Below are 20,738 nucleotides of genomic sequence, written 5' to 3'. Positions count from 1 at the left end.
TTTGAAAAATCAGAACATCCAATCAGAATATCTGATCCTATGCTTTTGTGTGCAACAATGGAATGGGTTCACCCAGTCCCCCATACCACCCTGCTCAATCCCCTATATTAAGGCTGCTGCCAATGGCCATTTATCACTGTGAGTGTTTGTGCGATTGTTTTTCCTTATGTCCAGTCCACTTCACTAATTTGCGTTGCTTGCCCTGTGGGCATTTGAATTCTGGTGATTATTTAGAGAAGGTGGCAAGAATTATCAGACACTTTCCCCAAATCATAGCATAAGGAATATGACTGAGAAGTAGAGCAGTGGGGACACATGTAAAAGAAAAGTTTTTTGGAATTGAATTAATAAATTATCATCTTGCTAGCTCAATGTCCCAGGGGCACAAAAGTTAAACTTCAAAATATAGTCAACATTTAACAGGGAGAAGCTCCTTAGATCAGTGTTTTCATAATGAAATACACAAACGTGGAAGAGAAAATAGTACAATGGCACAGAAAAAACTCAGATCCAGATATAGAGAACATCGCCTTTCAATGAAGTCTTGAAACTCTGTATAATTGAGATGAGAATTCAAACATTCCCAACCACTTAGAAGAAAGCAAATTGTGAAAAGACAAAAGTAGAACCAAGGCAACCCCGGAACTAAACCCATAATACACATTTATCAAGAAAATCTCACAAGAATTCTCTAAGCCTACAGAGATGGTGTTCCTACCATCTTTTGCCCTGGCTAACAATTTTTCTGCTCATAATTCTTATTTTTCATTGCTATAATCTTCTAAAGTATTAGAATAATCTTCATAACTAAAGGTTGACCTCCCAGATCGTTCTTCATAAATTTCTTCATTTTTGGCAATTATTTTCCTCCTATTAAAAAAAAAAAGAGAAGATGTATCACTATAGACTCAAAGGGTAGAAGGGGATGTAAGATATCTGGCGGGGAGAGAAATATGATTTTCATTCCTTCACTGGGGGCAGTTGGACACATTACTTGCAGTGGTTTTAAATTTAGTGAGATATGATATTTATTTATCAAAATCCCAGATGAGGAATATTTTGTTTAGGGGAAACAAAGTATGCCATCCCAAAATGTATCACCTTGCAGATTGATTAGTTTGAATTAAAGTTATTTTAGCAATAACCAGTACAAGAAAGATACTCTGACCCTCCTTTGTCCCCCTGAAAGCCAGAAATAAAAGTACCGTCCCTATAGCAGGAGGTAAAGAGACATCCTTATCACCAGAAATAGGGAACTTAGGACTGAGAAGGCTGTATAAACAAACCTTGTTACTTCCTCATTAATTTACTACCCCAAGCCCAAATTTCCTTGTCTTGTCAATTCTTTACAGATTTATTGACTCTTGTCCAAAGGGTATGAAAGCAGCCTGCTTTGGTCACTTCTTTGAGTTTCATATTTTTATGAGCTCCTGTACATACAAAATTAAATTTGTTTTTCCCCTGTTAATCTGTCTCATGTCAGTTTAACTATTAGATTAGTCAAAAAACTTACAAGGGAAGAAAGGAAAACTTTACTCTCTTATACTACCAAATTAATGCAATGAATAGCTTCCCTTTATTAAAATATTGACCAAAATATATCTCAATGATTTAAAATTCATCTTCAGTATAATTTCTGACCTAAAGTTGATTTCCACAGGAACTAAATGCAGCTGTATCTAAGAGTAAACTACGGACATCTAAACCCCTAAACTCTCAGGGTACATGGTAAAAACTCAGAGCTCACATGGGTTGTCACAACAGTTTCCAATCATTTATTCATTAAACAAGTATTTATTAAATATGTACTACAGATTCCAACAATATGACATTCTGGAAAGGGCAAGACTACAGTAATGGTGAAAAGATCAGTAATTTACAGGAGATGGGAAGGGAAACAAAGAATGAATAGGTTGGAGGGCAGAGGACTTTAGGGATTTAAAATGCATTGACAGGACTGAATAAACCCAGAGACCCTTAGATAAATTTCACGTGCTTTTTTGCACTAAAGTTAAGAGTAGGTAAGGGAGAGGAGTCGAGACACATTCCCAGCTCCACTTCAGAGGAACTGTCTGACCTTAGCATGTGACTTCTGTGGCCAGGCTCTGAGTGAATATTTCCCTCCTGGAAGTAGCTGTGCCTTGACTTTATCAGGGAATACCTGGGTTCATCTTCATCTATTTTTCACCCAAACTCCCTCCCACTTTCTAAAGATAACTCAGCCATGTCTTTTTCAACAGTGTCATTCATACCTTAGATGAATGTTTTCTTCTGTCAGAAGCTGTATGGTATATTTAAACTTTTCTTCAGCTTCAGAAATCTTGATCTGGAGCATTTTCTCCAGATTTCCCACTGTAGCTTTCTGAAAGACATATACATTTTAATAGCTATCCTTCCTGAATCAGAGTCATCTGGAGCAGAGCTATATTGTAGAGCTGTACAGAAACCTGGATTCCTCTGCACAACCCCCATCCCCACTCCAGCTGGGACTTGCCTCTCTCTGGAGTTCCATCTGGGTTTGGTAGAGGGTCGTGTTAAGTGTTTCTAGGATAACAGCTTGTGTATTCAATTCTTCCTCCATGACCTGTGTAAGAAGAAACTGTTTCAGGACAACATGACAATGTCTACATGGCACCTGGACTAGAAGGTGAAGCATCAACTTTAGCTACTCCTTCTCTTACACTGTTCAGTCACTTCACCCTGTTAAGTCTATCTCCTCTGTGTCTTGCCCATCAATACTCCTCTCTTCAAACTCACTATTACTGTCTCAAAGCCAGCCCTCATTAGAGCTCTCATGGGTTGTCATGACAGCTATCAATCATTCATTCATTAAACCAAATATTTATTAACGGAAAGGCAAAACTATAGAGACAGTAAAAAGATGAGTGATTGCCAGGGTATGCAAGGGATAAATAGGTGGAGGACAGAGGACTTTTAAGTGAGGAAACTACTCTGTATGATATGGTATTTGGCATGATGGATTTGATGCACTTGACAAAATCCATAGAATTGAATACACAGAGAGTGAACCCTAATGTAATCTATGGACTTTAGTTAAAAGGAATGTATTAATAATGGTTCATCAACTGTAACAAAAGTACCACACTAATGCAAGATGTTAATAATAGAGAAAATTGGGGACACCTGGGTGGCTCAGTCAGTTAAGCGTCTGCCTACAGCTCAGTTCATGATCTCAGGGTCCTGGGATCAAGCCCTGCATTGGGCTCTCTGCTCCGTGGGGAGTCTGCTTCTCCCTCTCCCTCTGCCTCCAGCTCTGCCTACTTGTGCTGCTCTCTCTCTCTTTCTGTCGAGTAAATAAATAAATAATTCTTTAAAAATAACAGAGAAAATTGTATGTTTGTGTTGGGAGAGAATATAGGGAATCTCTGCACTTTCTGCTTAATTTTTCAGTAAATCAAACATCGCTCTAAAAAACAGTGTTTTAATTAGGAAAAAATACTTTACTGCTGTAGGCACCAGGAATGTTATGATGAACAAGAAAAATAAAATTCCTACTATTAAGGATATACATTCTAGTGAGGGGATATAAAAATTAAATAGAAGTTAGTAAAATAATTGCATTAAAAATTTTAAAATAAACCAAGGATAAGATAGAAGATGAGTTTAAGTGCAGGGAAGGGATAAATGTGGGCTCTACATTAGATAGATGTTGGATAGACTATAAAGATGAACCATATGAGTCTCTGCTTTCAGGTGTCAGCACCATTTAACTCTTATAATGTCCTCAGAGCTCTTCCCATGGAATAAGCATCCTCCTAAGATTTATAGACTAGAGAGGTACCATCACCTACTGCAATCACATTGTGCAAAGCAAAGTGCCAAGTGATTTAGCATTCTTTTATTCATTTATTCATTTATTCATTCAAAAAGTCAATTGGTATTTTCTGAATGTCTGTGATGTGCCAGGCACTATTCTAGAAACTGCAGATTAGTGGTAGAGAAGACGAACAAAAATCTCTGCCTTTATTAAGTTTATCAAGTTAGACAGTTATAAATCTGTATAGAAAAATAAAACAGGGAAAGAAAGTGTTGGAGTGGGTTGTTAAGCCTTTTAAATAGAGTGGCCCCCCAAGAAGTGGCATCTAAGCAAAGACCAGAAAGAGGTAAGGAAGTTAGTCATGTGGCTATCTGGGAAAAAGCTTCCCAGGAAAAAAGAATGTCAAGTGCAAAGACCTCAAAGTAGAGGATCCTGGCATGTTAAAGAAACAGCAAGGAGTTCAGTGCCACTGGAGTGGCATGATGGAGGGTAAGAAATAGAAGGAGATGAAGTTAGGGGAAAGAACAACCAGCATGAAGCAGGTATAACAATCACTAGGGTCAACACAGGACTGGGAATAGTTATATTCCCACCAGCCAGCATACATAGAGTTTTGGGTAGACTACTCAGAAAGGTATTATCTCTGTAAGGGGAAAAATTAATTTTGCTTTAATTTTGCCTAATGAAGTTTAAAGGTAAGGCTTGAAAATATCAAACTGTTTCTATGTAACTTAATTGCATCCCAGAACAAAGTACCAACATATTTAAAGGAATACAAAAATATTCAGCACCCAATAAGGTAAACATATTCACATGTGAATATGTTTTTCATGTGAAAAATATTCACAATGGCAGATATCTAATAAAAAATTACCAGGCATGCAAGTAAGTGAGAAAATATGACCACAAATAAGCAAAATCAATTAATAGAAATGGATCCAAAAATGAATGATAGAATTAGTAGACAAGCTCAATAAAGCAGTTATTATAATACACTGAGTCTTCTTGTTCCAAAGCCTATCCCTCTACCAAGCAAGACATTGAGGTCTACCCAGCAATGATGAAGTCTTGCCTAAGCTCTAAGATATCATTCCATGATTTTATAATGTCTAGTCTTTTCCCAAACATGTCCGTTCTGGATTCAAGTTAAATTCTCTGCGAAAGAAGAACCACAAAGCAGCTCATGGGTTTGAACAGTTTCCCTTCAGGTGTCTCTCACATGGAAGTGCCATAATTTGTCCCGGAAGAACAGAATTCTTTGAAGAAACTGTTGGGGGTGAGGCACACTTAGAATTTTAAAGAGAGGCTTGAAGTTAGAATTCCCAGGGGCAGTACTGTATAATTTTAGAGCTTAAAGGAAGAATTTGATATTTCAGAAACGAAGACTCTTTTGTGGTTTAAGTCTTACTAGAAATGGAAGGCATTTGACACTTAAGATCACACAGCATATTGCTTATATATTTCTTCAAGTTGCTCTAGAAAGACACTAAGAGTTTTGTTTTACAGATGACTTTATATTATAGTTCTAAGGTTCTTTTTGACCTGTTGAATCCAGCAAATTCAGCTTTAGGTCTCCCCTCCCCCCCACTTTTTTTGTTTTGTTTTGTTTTGGAAAATTATCATAGATTACATTTTATTAAGAGCATATAATTTTACTGATGCATTTGTAAAATGTTAATTCCACAGGAAAAATGAAAAAGCTTACCTGTTTGGTCTTTTTCAGCTCCTCTAATTCTATGGTGTCTTTTTCATGTTGTTTCAATAGCTCCTAAAAAATAATTTTATTTGGAAAGGATCAGGACTGGGGTTTCTGGCACTTCTTTCAGAGAATTAAGAAAGCCAGAATAGTATTCTGGTATAATGAAGCAAACATTATAAACTAATGACATGACATCTTAAAGTTAAATCTTGAAAATCTTACTTATGTACAACCTTGGTAAGGTTACTTATTGTTGAATATTGTTAATATTGTTTAATATTATTGAACATTCTGTTCTCCACAGATTGATCTTTATGTTCACTACAATCTCAGTCAGAATACTTTCTTGACAAACTAATTCTGAAATTTATATAGAAATGTAAGTGATATAGAAGAGCCAAAATAACCTTGAAAAACAAGAGCAAGGGATCCCTGGGTGGCGCAGCGGTTTGGCGCCTGCCTTTGGCCCAGGGCGCGATCCTGGAGACCCGGGATCGAATCCCACCCACATCGGGCTCCCGGTGCATGGAGCCTGCTCCTCCCTCTGCCTGTGTCTCTGCCTCTCTCTCTCTCTCTCTCTGTGTGATTATCATAAATAAATAAAAAAATAAAAGTAAAAAAAAAAAAAAAAAACAAGAGCAAAACTAGATTATTACTCCCTGATCTCAAATTATAGTAATTGAGACAATGGTTGCTTTGGCCTCAGTATGAACTTATAGTTCATATGGAACTATAAGAACAACTAGATATTTAAACAGAAAAAAAATGACCTATGTATGACCTTTACCTCATTCCATACATAAAAATTACTCAAAATGGATAACAGAATAATAAAAACTAAAATTACAAAGCTTTTTAAAAAAGATTTTATTTATTTATTCATGAGAGACACAGAGAGAGAGAGAGGTAGAGACACAGGCCGAGGGAGAAGCAGGTTCCATGCAGGGAGCCTGATGTGGGACTCGATCCAGGGACTCCAGGATCATGCTCTGGGCCAAAGGCAGGCACTAAACTGCCAAGCCACCCAGGTATCCCAAAGCTATTTAAAACATAGAATATCTTTGTATCCTTGGACTAGGCAACAATTTCATAGAAAGGACACAAAAAGCTGTAACTTTTTTATGAAAATGAAAAAATTAATAATTTGGCTTTCAACAAAATAAAAAACTTCTGCACATCAAAAGATAATACGAGCAAAATGAAAAAAGCAAACCATAGGCGAGGAGACAGTGTCTGTAACACATGTATCTGACAAGGAACTTGTACCCACATTATATAAAGTTTTCCTACATATCAATGATAAAAAGATGAACAAAAGACAAAAGACTTGAACCAGCATTTTACAAAAGAAGACATATAAGATGTCTGATAAGTGTATGAAAAAATCATCCAACATAGTTAGTCACCAGGGAAATTAAAACTGTAATGAAATACCACTTCACACCCATTGGAAGGGTCAAATTTAAAAGGATGGCAATACTAGTTGTTGACAATGTCCAGCAACTGGAATTCTTGTATATTTAAAATACAAGAGTGAAATGGTATAACTACTATGGAAATTGGCTTTTCTTATAAAGTTGAACCTATTAATACCCTAGAAACCAGCAATAGCACTGCTAGGTATATACCCAAAGGAAATGAAAAATTGTGTCTACAGAAATACTTGTTCAAGCGTGTTTACAAAATCTTTATAAAATAGGGAGGACAACAAATGGAAACAACTCAAACCTCCAAAAACAGGAAAATGGTAAACATACTGCGTGATATTCCTACAAAGGAATATTATTGGGCAATAAAAGTAAGAAATCACTGAGATAAACAACAAATGGATAAACTTCACAGATGTTGTATTGAGGAAAAAGAAGCTATATACGAAAGAGCATGTACTGCATGATCCATTTATAGAAAGCAAACAGGTATAACCAATCTATGGTGGTGGAGAAACAGTGGTTGTCTTGGGGCAAGTTTTGAAGGAGATAGGACTTAAATGGAAAGGAATACAAGAGTGATTTGTGGGTTGATAAAATGCTCTATATCTTTATTTGAATGTTGGTTACATGGATGTGTACATTTGTCAAAACTCATCAAACAGTATACTTAATGATTTATGCATTTTGCTAAGTGTAAACTACGTTTTTATGAGAGAGAGAAGGAGCAGCATTTACAGATTTATAGTCAGTGTTACTGGAGAGAAAATAGGTGACAGGAATGGATGCATGCAGATGATCAAATCTCTAGATTTGAGGAAATACTTGTTCAAGTCTCTAGATTTGAGGAATTACTAGAGGAATTTGCTCCTTCTTATTCAGATGTCTGAGCTCTCCAGACCCCAGAAGCCCCAGACACACTGCGCAGCATGCCCCGTGTTCTCATTACTGTGTTGCTCAGTTGTAGTGAATGCCAGAAATGGGTTTTGATTGGTGAAATGAGTGGCTTTTTAATTGGCACGATAGTTGGAAATGGGCGTTAAAAGTGGAATATTCCAGGTAGATACTATCTGAGAGGCCCAGTCCACTTTGCAGGAAAAGAGGACAGGAATCGAACAAAACGTGTAGCCTACGCACTTGGGAATGGCATCTAAGACTTGATCCCTAGATGGTCCCATGTCTGCTTAGGAGGAGCTCTGGCTGCCTGATGCTCACCCCAGTGGTTACAGAATCCTACCTCAGTCATGCCTTTGCAAATACCTCTGATGAATCTTCCTCGTTCCTAAAAGCTCAGAGAGCCTGGGGCCTGCTTGCGAAAGCATGTTCACTTAGTAAATGTCCAACAATCTGAGACCCACTTTCACTATAACCTGGTAACAGTATGAAGGTGGTGGGGACCTGATGAACAGCAGTAGCTGCCTCTCCTACCCTCTAACTTTGGGATAGCTCCTCTTATTTACTAAGAACTGTATGTTAGTTTAGTTTGCTACACTGCCATTTCTCTTCAGCTCTAGTCAACAATGAGGAGGAACAATCAGAGATGGGGGTTTTAGCAAAATAGGGAATTTCAGGTTCTGTAGGTGTCTAGCACTCTATTATTTCCCATTAATTTAAATTTTCATCCCACAGTAACCCTGTGGTAAGACCATCTGGATAAGGACAGCAAGACTGCCAGTTTACTTGCATGTATTTCCAGGGAAGCTGGGAAAGAAGGAATACTCACATAGAGACAAAAAGCTCACCAACTTACAGAGGCACCCCTGGGAACCCAATGTCCCCCCAGGGCTGCACATTCAACCCCTGATGTGCTTTCAGCTAAGTTACCTCTTTCTCTCGACTGAAGTTCTCGAAGACGGCACTGTACGAGTCATTTATTTTCTTCTTTACTTCTATTGACTCTAACTCAAACTTTTTTGTTATATTCTGTTCTGCGGAGGTGAGAAGACATTACCTGTATGAGTAAATGCGGGGAAAGCAGGTGCAGAGAGAAACTCAGAATGTCTGAAGATAATAGAAATTACAGACTGGGTCAGATACAAGGTGCTTTCAGCCTGGTGTTCGGCGTCTGATGTGCACCTGGAGATGCTTGAAAGTCAGGTCAACACAGTGATGGTTTTCAGGGATATCGGCCACATGGGATTCACCCCAGTGTCTCCAATTTTTCTGTGTATGTATAGTTTATCTTAGATCTGTTGCTTATTATTTTGTCCATTCCCGCTGCTGAAGTAACCACTATGCTTTCTTCGATATCCTTACCTTAAAATACAGCTCTTGGCTCCTGTAACTTTTCCAGCAATAACATTTTCTGTACTTAGCCCTGGGGTAGAGGGAGGCTTAAACTGTTTCTGGTGTGAGGGGACTTGCCAACAGAGGCCCAATACCAAACAGGAGGAAGGAGGAGGTGAGGGACTGATAAAAATTTCTTCTGCGGCCTCATGGTGCTGGAGATATGGGTAGGGAGGCAATCCCGAGGTTCACAGGATGGGTCTGGGCTGAGCTACACTATGCATAGCTAAAATTTGTTTTTTCAAAACTGACTGTAACATCTTTTTTTAAAAGATTTTATTTGTTTGTTTGTTTGTTTGTTTGTTTATTTGAGAAAAAGAGAGAATATGAGAGTGGGGAAGGTCAGAGGGAGAAACCGGATCCCCACTTGATCCTGGGACTCTGGGATCATGACCTGAGCCAAACTTAAGACACCTAACTGACTAAGCCATCCAGGCACATCCTAAGTGTAACATCTTAACTTAGATTTTGACAACATGGGATGAGTGTAGTATGGGTAGCTAGAAGTCTGGAAGAAGATAGGCTCATACTACACCAGGATCCTAGGTAATGCCTCAAACAGGTACAACTCCTCATTTTGTCCTTCAGCCTTAATGCCAGGGTCTTCCAGCTACCTTCTGGCAGTCTGAGTCCCCACTGGGGTAGGAATGGCCTTTCCCAGGGGGTTTCTATATTTACACAAGTAATTTGTTGAAATCAACCAAACAAATTAGATTAAGGTAAGATGCGGTATAGGTTTGTAGAGGCCCCACTCCTACCTCAACCAATCCTCTAGGTCAAGGAGCAGAGTCTCCATAAATTCCTCTCTCTTTTCTCCATTTATGAAGATGCTTGGTGGGGGTACAAGGCTCATCTATAAATCACTTTCTAGGATCCAATCTCTGCACTAAGTGTTGGAAATATTAAAAATACATAGCAATATATAAATGTATCAAATCAACATGTTGTAGCTTTTAAACATATGCAATGCCAACCTCAAAAATTTAGATCTTTTGAGGAGGGGGGGATGTGGCAATACAGAGGCTCTCAGTGTAATCGATTGTGTTGTCTCTCCTCCAACAACAAGTGAATATTTGAAACTCTAACTCAAGAACATTTTTCTGGAACTTTGGGGTCACTTCTATCCATGTAACTAGTCAACATTCCTACAGATGTCCCAGAGCTTGCTCCAGCCTGTGATGGCCAAACTTGGAATGAATGAGCTTTGGAAGGTACAGGCTTAGACTCTCAGGTCGCTGAACTTTATAAAGACTCCATTCTTGTTGTCACCTTCTTGAAAATTCCATGTACCTTTGATTCAGGAGTTCAGCCATGTGAACATCACCCTTTGTGAATCCAAGGCTGCTTTTCTCAAGTCAAGACCAAACTTAATGGTGGGTTTGGTTTTTTCTTTCTTTCTGTTTCTTTTCTTTTCTTTTTTTTTTTTTTTTGGGGGGGGGTGCATGTGCCATCAAAAAGACAGAAGTTTCTGTACTCACTTTGCTGTAGCAGGATCTTTTCCCGCTCCAACTTCTCCTCCTCCTCCCATTTTGCCTTCTTCTTTGACCACTTGTCCTCCATTTCATCATGAATGCTATCCTGCAGAGGCACAAAGGCACCATCAAGAAAAGGGTCCAGAAAAAGGCTGCACACTGACTCCAGGCACAGCACAGGGCCCTTTACAGCTTCCTTCACCCAGAATGCTTGTTAGGAGTCCCTCCATGGGTGGCTGCTGGGACTAAATTTTAGCTCAGCCCACCTATGAGCCTGCAGAACCCTCAAAGTCAAAGCAAGCTCTGCATGGTGTTTGTCCTACTGGAACTGGGTTTTCTTTGAAGACAGGTAGATTCTCCTGTGGAAGTTTCACATGTCCCCTCCCTCTGAGTCATGAGTCATTCATCAGTAGCCCATTAAGAAACAAAGGAAATGCCTAGAAGTTAATTTAAACACTTAAGAAAAAAGGTATGTTTTTCAGAGTGTGTCTATTTTTCCTCAGCAAATCTAACTTCCTCTGTGGTTGAGGTTAAATAAGCCTAACCCTATGCTAGTCATGTTGGTTGGCTCAGATTTTCATGGGAGTGGGACCTCAGGAGGAAGAAGGTCTAGGACCTGGATGCTTGCCAGTAAGGTCTCAGGACTCTGACCCCCTCCCCCCCCCTTTTTTTTTTCAGGCTAGTGGTACAATTCATACTGGGGCCAGGCATTACTCATTGGTAACCATTTGTGGACATTAGATAAAGGTTCTCTCTCATCATTTTCAAGACTGGTGGGCAGCTCAGTTTCCATAGAGGTCAAACTCTCTGGAGAGGTCCGACTAAAGCAAACATAAAGTATACCTAGGAAACTGGGGCAGCTTACCCACTCATCAACTTGATGCTTCTCTTAGGCTTTGCTCTAGGATGTTTTCCTCGACTGTATCAAGATGCATCTTAAAAAACAAGTTTTAGATAACAACTCAAAAGTGAAACTGTGAATGGTAAATAGAATTGCAGAGGTGGTACACTCATGCTTAACTTGGTTTCCTCCTTTTATATGGTGGTTAACTGTCCATGTCTGTTTGAGACTAAGTAATGTCCTAGGACCTTGCACTTTCAATGTTAAAACCTGGAAAGTCCCCAGCAAACCATGACCTGTTGGTCATGATAGGATGGGGGTTTGCTATCCTAGTCTGTCCCTGTCCACTTTTCACCACCACCACCCTGCTCTCTCATCCTCTTAGGAAGAAATCATGACCTGTGTCCCAGGGCTCCATCAAATTAGCTGATTTAAATGAATGAGTTATATTCTGAGGTAGTCAGAGCACTCCATGCTCTGCTTGTAGGAGTGCAGTGATAGAGTCCTTTTGGATGGCAATTTGGCCAAGTGTATTAAAGGCCTTTAAAAGATTTATTCCAGGGGCACCTGGGTGGCTCAGTGGTTCAGCATCTGCCTTTGGCTTGGGTTGTGATCCTGGGGTCCTGGGATTAAGTCCTGCATCGGGCTCCCTGCAGGGAGCCTGCTTCTCCCTCTGCCTATGTCTCTGCCTCTTTCTCTGTGTCTCTCATGAAGAAATAAATATTTTAAAAATAAAAAATAAATATTTATTCATTTTGACCCAGCACTTTACTAAAGTCAAAGATGTTACAAAGTACACATACTAATAATGGTCGTTTTGGGGTGTTAATAATTCTTTCTCTTTTTTTGTTGTAGTTAGTTTTTGTATGTCCATTTTCTAAAAAAAAAAAAATTAGCAGATATTACTTTTGTGATTAAGAACATATTTTTCCATGGGCTTCTTCAGGGTCTGAGAGACTGACTTGTCATGCTTGGAAACCACGACAGTTCACAGTTCACTCTTCTCCTGGAGGCACTTAGTACCACCTAGGTCCTAGGATGCTGAGAATCTCAAGACATTATTTTCTGGGCAAAGAGCTCTAGATTTAGCCTGCTGTCATTAGCCAGGAATGAGCCTTACCTCTCTTACTCTCATAATCCACCAAGGAGCTCTGAATCTCACCTGATACATATGAAACATATTCTTCAGATACTTATATTCCTTTACCATCTCATCTGCACAAAAGGAAAACAACAGGGTCATCATTATTCCTCTGAAATGCAAGTTTTCAAATTCAAGTATGAGCTCTCCTTATACCCTCTCCACCTCAAACTGATCCTCAAGGTGTTAAAACTATCTTGTACCTAGGAATCACTCTGGAAGCGTATTAGAAACCCAGATGCCAGTCCCACTTCCCACCCTCGACCCTGGCCAAATCTACTGAATTGCAGTGTCAGGGGAGAAGCCTGGTATCTGTGGATAATATGCTTCTCAGGTGATTCTGAGGCATACCAGATGTGAAAAAACTAATCCTGGGGGTAAACCTACATCAGTGGAGGAAAGAGGAGCAAAGCTTTGTACTATAGATCTGCTTCTCTCTTTTTAAAATAATGTTTCATAGTGCACATTGATTTTGAAAATGATAAATGTTCTCTTTAGGAAATTGGAAAATCAACAAGCTATAAATATCGTCTTTTTAAAATGTAAGGCAAAAGAAAGAGAAGATCATAGGATATCTCCTTCTCCCTGTGGAGATCAGTCTATAACCTCAGAATTCTGAAGGATATACACCTTGCCCATCCCGAGGGGAGCATAAATAATGGGATAAATGACCAACACAACCCTTATTATAAGACATACAAATCATAGTGTGTCCATTAGAATATAGTGAAACACCATCATTTTACAAGTGAAGTAACTTGCTGAATTATAATAGTATTGTATTTATAGAATTAAGAATTTATTTTAAAAAGGTGCTTTCACATTCTCATCCCTCTGATGAAGGCAGATATTATTATTGTCCTCAATTATTAGATGGGATAAGCGAAATTAAGGGACTTGCTCAGATCCTAACATTTGGTCACAGGCCAGTCTATCTCCTGGGTGTAGGAAGGACATTGGTGACATGGTTTCTCTCTTTACAGTTTCATTCTCAGTCACTACCCCTCCCTGAGCTTTAGGAGGACATCTGGAAAGCCTAGCCACAGCCCATTCATGGCCATGGTCAGCCTTTTGCCCTTTACCAGGGTCATTCTCCCCAGTTCAGACAGTACCTAGTTTTTCTTGAGCAGCCAGCTTCTCTGCCTTCAACACTGCTTTGTAGTTGTTTTCCAACTGGCTGAGCTCTGCTTCGTGAGCCTCTTTGAGCTCCCTGTGAGACCCGGGGAAAAGGCCAAGATCATCAATCAACGAAAAGAAGTACAGAGCTGAGCTGTTATACTCAGCCAATCCTACCTCCCCTCTCTCACACAGGAAGCTGTGGGAAGCCTGCACGGCCCTCACCTCCTGACACATTCTCCTAGCATCCACCTAGAAAAAAGGTGAGAAGTTCAGTTTCCACCAACCATTGCTTTGAATGGAGCCAGTGGGGGCCATGGCTCCCTGCTAACAGCACAGTCTTTGCTTACAGCTGTGTTGGGAAACTGTGGGCTGCATTAGCATCCAGGATAATTTTAGACCCCAAGGCCTCAATCTCTCTCTCTTTCTTTTCTTTTCTTTTTTTTTAAGTAATTAATTTGAGGGGAGAGGGGCAGAGAGAGAGGGAGAGGAGAATCTCAGGCGGCTCTTCACTGATCACAGAGCCTGGCACAGGGCTTGATCCCACAACCCCAGGAGCTGAAACCAATAGTCAGTCACTTAACCAACTGAGCCACCCAGGTACTCGGAGCCCAAGGTCTCTTTAACCTCCATTCCAGGAGGCAGAAGCTGGCAGTGCTCAAGACAAGTGTCAAAGTGAAAGCCTATATGAGGTGTCAAGCCAAGAGAAGACATGGAGAAACAGTAAATGCGTAACAGTAAGTGACCAAGCCAATCCATAAAGCCTACATGCTGTACAATTCCAGCTATATGACATTCTGGAAAAAGCATAGCTATGGAGATAGTTAAAAGATCAGTGGTTGCCAGGGGCTAGTGGGGAGGGAGGGATGAATGGGCAATGCACAGAGGATTTTTAGGGCAGGGAAACTATTCTGTGTGATACAGTAGTGGTGGACACGTCATTATACACCTGTCAGAACCCACAGAGTGTACAAAACCTTGAGTGAACCCTAATGTAAACTCTAGACTTTGGGTGATAGTAATGTATCCCCATAGGCTCATCACTTGTAACAAATGCAGCACAGTAGTGCAGGATGTTAAGGATTACTCAGGTTTCAGGGATGTGGGGTCAGGCTGTATATGAGAATTCCTTGTACTTCATGTTCTATTCTACTATGAACTTCATATTCTAAAAAAATAATGAAATCTATTACAAAACAAATATGTTACTTTATTATTTTTTGAAAGCAAGTCTATGATTCAACTATGTGGATTTCTCTCCACCAGGACTTCTGAGGCTGCTCTGGTGCCCAGCACGTAGGGGCTCACCCCCACAGACGCTACACCTTCTTTTACTTTCTCTTGGCTTGTCTTTGTGGCTCTGGCTCCCGCCCCTCCCATACCTTCCCATTCTGCCCAGGTCCTGGGAGTAGCCAAAGAGGGTAGAGAGGACAGGACAAAAAAGAGGAAGAGGCAGAGAAAGATGGGGAGGAAGTAGAGAGGCAGGGGACATGGGAGGAGGAGCCTGGGCTGAAAACAACAGTTGTTTACCACAGAAATCTCATGGAGAACAAAAAATGGCTCTCCTCAGCAATCAACAAAAAGGGAGATTATAACTGAAATGAAGTAATTGGATGAGAAAGTGCAAAACCAGGAACAATCTTCGCTGTGCTACATTTTGGTGGTTTCAAATCAAACCATCTTGCCCATTTCCCCCACCTCTGCCCATCCAACTCCATTTGGCACTGTCTGAAATCCCAGTGAACTGAAATCGTGCAAGGAAGTAGCAGGAGTCTTAGGGCCTTCAGCACACGAAAGCTTGTGTCAGAAGCATACCTACCTGTTCTTGTTTTCAAAGTTCTGCTGCATCTCAGCACAGCGGAGAGCCATTTCATTGGAGAGCTGGAAATAAGGCCAGTATTAACAATATAGGATCAAGGGCCTCATTCCCTCTGCAATCTGCAGTTTCTGAGAAGCCTTCCCATTCATGGGGTATGTCCTACTCCTACACCTCTCCTTTTGTGTTCTGCAGTCCCAGAGAGTACATCATACTGAAGGAATGGAACAATCCTTGGCTTGCTCTACGTTGTTTGGTATGTAATCAGTTCATAATGTTGCTTCATGGAAACCATCTCTTTCACTAACTGGTTTTCTGGGCAGGTCTGGTCTCTCTGTTGGACAGTAATCTCTGAGCTTGGCCTTTGGATTTCTTCCATACATAATTCAATTGAGTAATCATCTATTCAGCAAAGAGCTTGGCCTGGAAGAGCCAAAGAGGCCTAAGACTCAGACCCTACCTTCGATGAACTTAAAATCCAGTGTTAATAAAACCTCTTTGTCAGAATGGTGTGTTCTGGTGGACCAAATGTGCTCATTTCCAGGTGACCTTCCAATTCTAACACATCAGATTCTCTGGTTGGTGTCTCAGGAGGAATGGACATGTCCAGACCAGTCAGCACCTGCTGCCAGCTGAGATAAGGGTTCAGGGCTCATCCTTGTCCCTCTCTGACTACACAGTGGCAGCCAGCCCTACAGCCTTCCACAGGGTCACACAACAATTTGGGGTGTTCACAGGTGGGAGAATTTTAAGGATCACAAATGAAGTCCCTCTATGGAAATAATCTCTAAATGTGTCTTCAGCAGGGCCTCAATGAGTGGAAATGTGCACTTTGCCCAATAACCCACCATTGATGAGCTGACTGACCTTATATAAATTATTTAACTTCCAGAGCCTTAATTCCCTACCTATAGAAGTAGACCACAAGCCTGGCAGGATTTTCAGATACATATAGTAATGGATCAACAGTAGGGGGTCTCAGTGTGAGTCACAAGCTGGGTCACTGTAGTAGAATTGAGACACATCTGGGGCATGTCAGAGGGTGGGGCGGACCTGCTGGGAAGTCAACCTTCACATGTGGGTTTCAATAACAACAGACAAGTGGGGTGTGGGGGAGGCTATTTCCGAGCATTGCTGAGGTTCCTCACTCCAGCCCAGACCAGCAGGCACCTCTGGTTAAGGTAGGGAAGAAGAGACTGTGATATAACATATGATAAAATCTAAAGGAAATGTCCCCAAATCCCCAGGAAACACAGAGAGTGCAAGCTGAACACAACAGATTCCAAGGTGGGTTTTGACAATTTTAACAGCAATGGGATGTGGGTACTCAAGGCTTCTGAGAAGCTTTTGGACCAAAGCAGATGCACTGACCACACTGTGGCCACTAGGAAGAGCCTTAGCACCCTCTGAAGTTTAACCAGCCACAGCTAGCCTGAGGGGAAATGGCCAGCACCTCCTGGTGTGGCAAGGTTAGTGGCAATGAACACACTGGAGGCATTTGGGATAGACTTGGAAACTGAGTTAGGCTTTGAGGATAGACTTGAGTCCTTGCAATTATGGATGAGGATGGAGTCAGAGAAATCCTACTGTGTAGCCACAGTCCTATCTTCAGAGCTGTTACCTGGACAACATGGCTCCCATGAGTAAAGTCCTTGGCATCTTGCCAGGAACATAGCAGCTATTATGAAAAACAAAACAAAACAAAAAAAAACCTGGTCTTTCTCCTACCCCTAGAGATCAGCTAACTGAAGGATCACTCACCAATTTCTGGGCAGAATGATGGTCTCTGTTCATTTGCTCAATGATCACTGTCAGCTCTGAGATCTGATCTTCTAGGTCAGTAATGATATCAGTCCTACAGGACAAATAGGACAACAGGACATCACCCAGAGAGCTTCCATTCTATGCCAGTCAGGCATCTCCCTGTATGTGACGATCTCTGGCCTGGTGAGAGCCAGGCCATGTTCTGCACCTGCTGCATAGCCATGGGGGTGGGCATAGGGATGGAAGGGTAGTCTGGGAGAAGCATTTGGGCAGCAGGGTGATTGAGCCTCAGACCCAGTCCTTTTGGGTAAGCTAGCCTGAGTAGGGTGGGAGAGGTAGTAGGGTGGAGTAGTGGATTGGTTACCTATTGAATAGAAAGGAAAGAGGAGGGCAGCCCAGGTGGCTCAGTGGTTTAGTGCCACCTTCAGCCCAGGGCGTGATCCTGGAGACCCGGGATGGAGTCCCATGTCGGGCTCCCTGCTTGGAGCCTGCGTCTCCCTCGGCCTGTGTCTCTGCCTCTCTCTTTCTCTCTCTCTGTCTCTCGTGAGTAAATAAATAAAATCTTAAAAAAAAGAAAGGAAAGAGGAATATTTTCAGAAATTGATGAGGGTTTGATCTTGATTCAGTAATGAATCGGAGGAGGAAGAATTCAGGATTAGGACATGGGAAGGTGGGGGATGGGACTGGTGCTGACAGTGAGTCACAGACAAGGAATGGTCCAGACACAGGAGGAAGAGGGGATTTCAGAGCATGGCTGGATTTTCTGTGTTTCTGGGTCTGAAGCCTCCATGATGTCTATTTGGTTGAGCTGGAGTAGACAGGGTGGCAGGCAGTGCTGTGTATAGTGCAGCCGAGATAAGGTCCTCCATTCAAGAGGGTGAGGAAATAAAAGAGAAGATATGAGAGGGAGGGGGAGACATGAGTGAGAAATCTAGGAGGTAGAATGGAAAGGATGTGGGTACTGACTTTCCATGGCATTGGAGGATAGAGTAGGTTGGGCCTGAATGAGAGAGGATGGCACTGCGCTCAACGGGGGTGGACTCAGCCAGAGTCTTCCACACCGTGACCACCAAAGTCATGAACTGTTATTTTTAGGCATAATGAGAAAGAGATGCATCTCAGCACCCCATGAACCCTGACTTTATTCTTACTTTTCACCCTACAAATTCAGACTATTTTAAAAATATTTCATCTGTTTATCACCTCTAGGAACAATTGCTTTCCTTTAGTACAAATTATACTACACTCACTCATTTTCCAGATTAGCTGCCTGACTTGACCTTCATCCTGTCTCCAGTGGGATTGGCAGAGATGTGGGTGTGGAGAGGAGCTCACAGGATGAGAAGTGAAGTGACCTTGCAATGCCTTTAGAATAGGGACCCGGTGGACTGGGCATGGAAGTTAGGAGCTTCTCCTCGATGCCAGGCCAAGCCCAGCAGAAATATCTTTAAGGAGCTGGATATAGGTTCAAGGATATTACCTGGACACTTTGAATCTGTTCATGATGTCTGATTGTGACCGCTTTTTCTTATCAAACATTTCATCTCCCAAGGTGACGAAAATCTGCTCCCTATTTCGAATGAGGCGATAGCCAGGTGACACATTTATCACTTCCTGGGCATCAGGGTGGAAGGTGAGATAATATTGCAGACTTGGAGTGCTGCGACTCCTCCAAATCTTCCACTACAGTGCTACTCACTTCTTAAACACAGAAATATGAGGTGGGATTCCAGAGCCCACATCCCTCCTGCACCCTTCCCCAGTTACCACTCACTCTCATACATCAGCCCAGGTGTCTCTCCTTGCAATTATGGATGATGGGAGCCCATGATGTCTCTCCTGAGACCCAGTTGCAAGACTCAAGTTGTTCCTGGATGTCCCCCCAAATCTCTCAAGCCAACATGTGCAAACCTGACTGCTGACACCCCACTTAGCACTCTGCCTCAAGCCCTGTGCCTTGCCTGCATTTTCCACATGGCCAGAGGCCAGGAGGCAGTCAGGTGCCATGGAGATTGCTCAATTTTGGGAATTAGATAGGCCTGTGTTCAAATCCTGGCTCTGCCCTCAACCACAGTTATTCAACATCTGTGTGCCTCAGTTTCCTCATTAGAAAACGAGGATACTAACTCTTCCTCAAAGGGCTTCAGTAAGGGAAAACCAAAATAACATGAGAAAATGTCTAGTAGAGTCGTGAAAACGAACAAACACACCTATTTTAGTCAGTTCTTCCTCTGTTCCCCATTAGATCAAAGTCAGGAATCTGGCAGGGTTACCAGCCGGCAGAGACCAGGGTGAGACTGTACCTCCTAGAGTTGGGCAGAACACCCCGAGGTGCCACAAGCCCTGTTATTGTTATCTCCGAAATGTATCCCAACTTTCTCTTCTTCTCTCCACACTCCTGTCCAAGAGCCCAAGGCCACTTTCATCTTTCTCTTTGGCTTTGGCCATACCCTCCCATCTGGCCTCTCTGCCTTCAGTTTGGCTCCCCAAGGGCTCATCATCCTCTCCATCTGGAGGGTAATTACATTTTTGTTTGTTAATTTTTTTTCCTATTAAGGAACTGCATGATTTTTGTTTAAGGGGGAAAAAAATAAAATAGATAAAAGCAGGAAGTAGTGAAAAAACACCAATAGTATCCTATCAGATAACGTTTTTTTCTAGAATGTAAATCTTACCTGGTGTTATGCCTGTGAAGGCTCCCAGACAGCAGAAGGAGGCCCAAACTCCTAGGCAGCTATCGAGATCCTTCTGGGTTTAGTCCCCATCTTTTTCTTCAGCGGAGTCCTGGCTCTGCTCCCCTCAAGTGCCCTGATGACCCCCCCATTTGTGGGCTCCCAAGTGTGGCAGTGGGATTCCAACATTTGGGCATGAGCTGTACTCTAGCCTGGACTGGCTGTCAATGTCTGGTTTCCCTGGAACACTCTCCTTGCCTGACACAAGGCAGTAGGGAGTAATAGTTAGATGCCCTCTCTTGGATCTGTGTTCAAATCATGCCCCTGCCGCCAACTATAGTGATTCAACATCTATGTGCCTCAGTTTCCTCATCAGAAACTGAGGAAGGTACATGTAAAAGGCCCGCACACAGCAGGCACTCAATAAATGGTAGTCCCACTGCCCTCTTGGTTTTTTTTTTTTTTACTCACATAAGGTAATTTATTGCTCTCCTCTTGTTTTCCTAACTGGACTTTTACTCTGCAAGAGAAAGCAACCAGGGAGCAAAGAAAAGTTCAAAGCTTAGAAGCTACACCCTGATCCCACCACTCATCTGTGACATTAGTAGGATGATATCTGAGGCCCCTTTCAGCTCTCAAAATATTCTACTTGGGAACTAGGGAATGTTCAATGGTCAAGGGATCATTGGTATACAGATTGTGATAAAAAGGCAGGTAGTAAAAAAG

At 41.7% G+C, this 20,738-nt stretch overlaps 1 protein-coding gene across 4 annotated transcripts in view; it reads right to left on the bottom strand.

Moving 5' to 3' along the window:
* Positions 1-531: 531 nt before the first annotated feature.
* Positions 532-20,738, bottom strand: part of FLACC1 (flagellum associated containing coiled-coil domains 1) — a 33,562-nt gene continuing 13,355 nt past the window's right edge. For 3 of the 4 annotated variants that reach the window (XM_077885504.1, XM_077885503.1, XM_077885502.1), the window contains 12 exons: positions 20,484-20,532; positions 18,821-18,954; positions 17,338-17,431; positions 15,580-15,641; positions 13,757-13,854; positions 12,666-12,718; positions 10,669-10,768; positions 8,729-8,832; positions 5,484-5,546; positions 2,491-2,584; positions 2,253-2,358; positions 532-870 (listed from right to left, as the gene is read on the bottom strand). In XM_077885504.1, coding sequence (XP_077741630.1) covers positions 759-870; positions 2,253-2,358; positions 2,491-2,584; positions 5,484-5,546; positions 8,729-8,832; positions 10,669-10,768; positions 12,666-12,718; positions 13,757-13,854; positions 15,580-15,641; positions 17,338-17,431; positions 18,821-18,954; positions 20,484-20,532 — 1,069 coding nt within the window. In that variant the 3' untranslated portion in view covers positions 532-758. The remainder of the gene's footprint in view (positions 871-2,252; positions 2,359-2,490; positions 2,585-5,483; positions 5,547-8,728; positions 8,833-10,668; positions 10,769-12,665; positions 12,719-13,756; positions 13,855-15,579; positions 15,642-17,337; positions 17,432-18,820; positions 18,955-20,483; positions 20,533-20,738) is intronic. The other variant, XM_077885505.1, reaches the window with a different exon arrangement.

The sequence above is a fragment of the Canis aureus genome, chromosome 36 (assembly GCF_053574225.1).
Source record: "Canis aureus isolate CA01 chromosome 36, VMU_Caureus_v.1.0, whole genome shotgun sequence".
Lineage (NCBI taxonomy): Eukaryota > Metazoa > Chordata > Mammalia > Carnivora > Canidae > Canis > Canis aureus.
The sequence above is the reverse complement of the archived record's forward strand: the minus strand, read 5'-3'. Positions and strand labels throughout refer to the sequence as shown.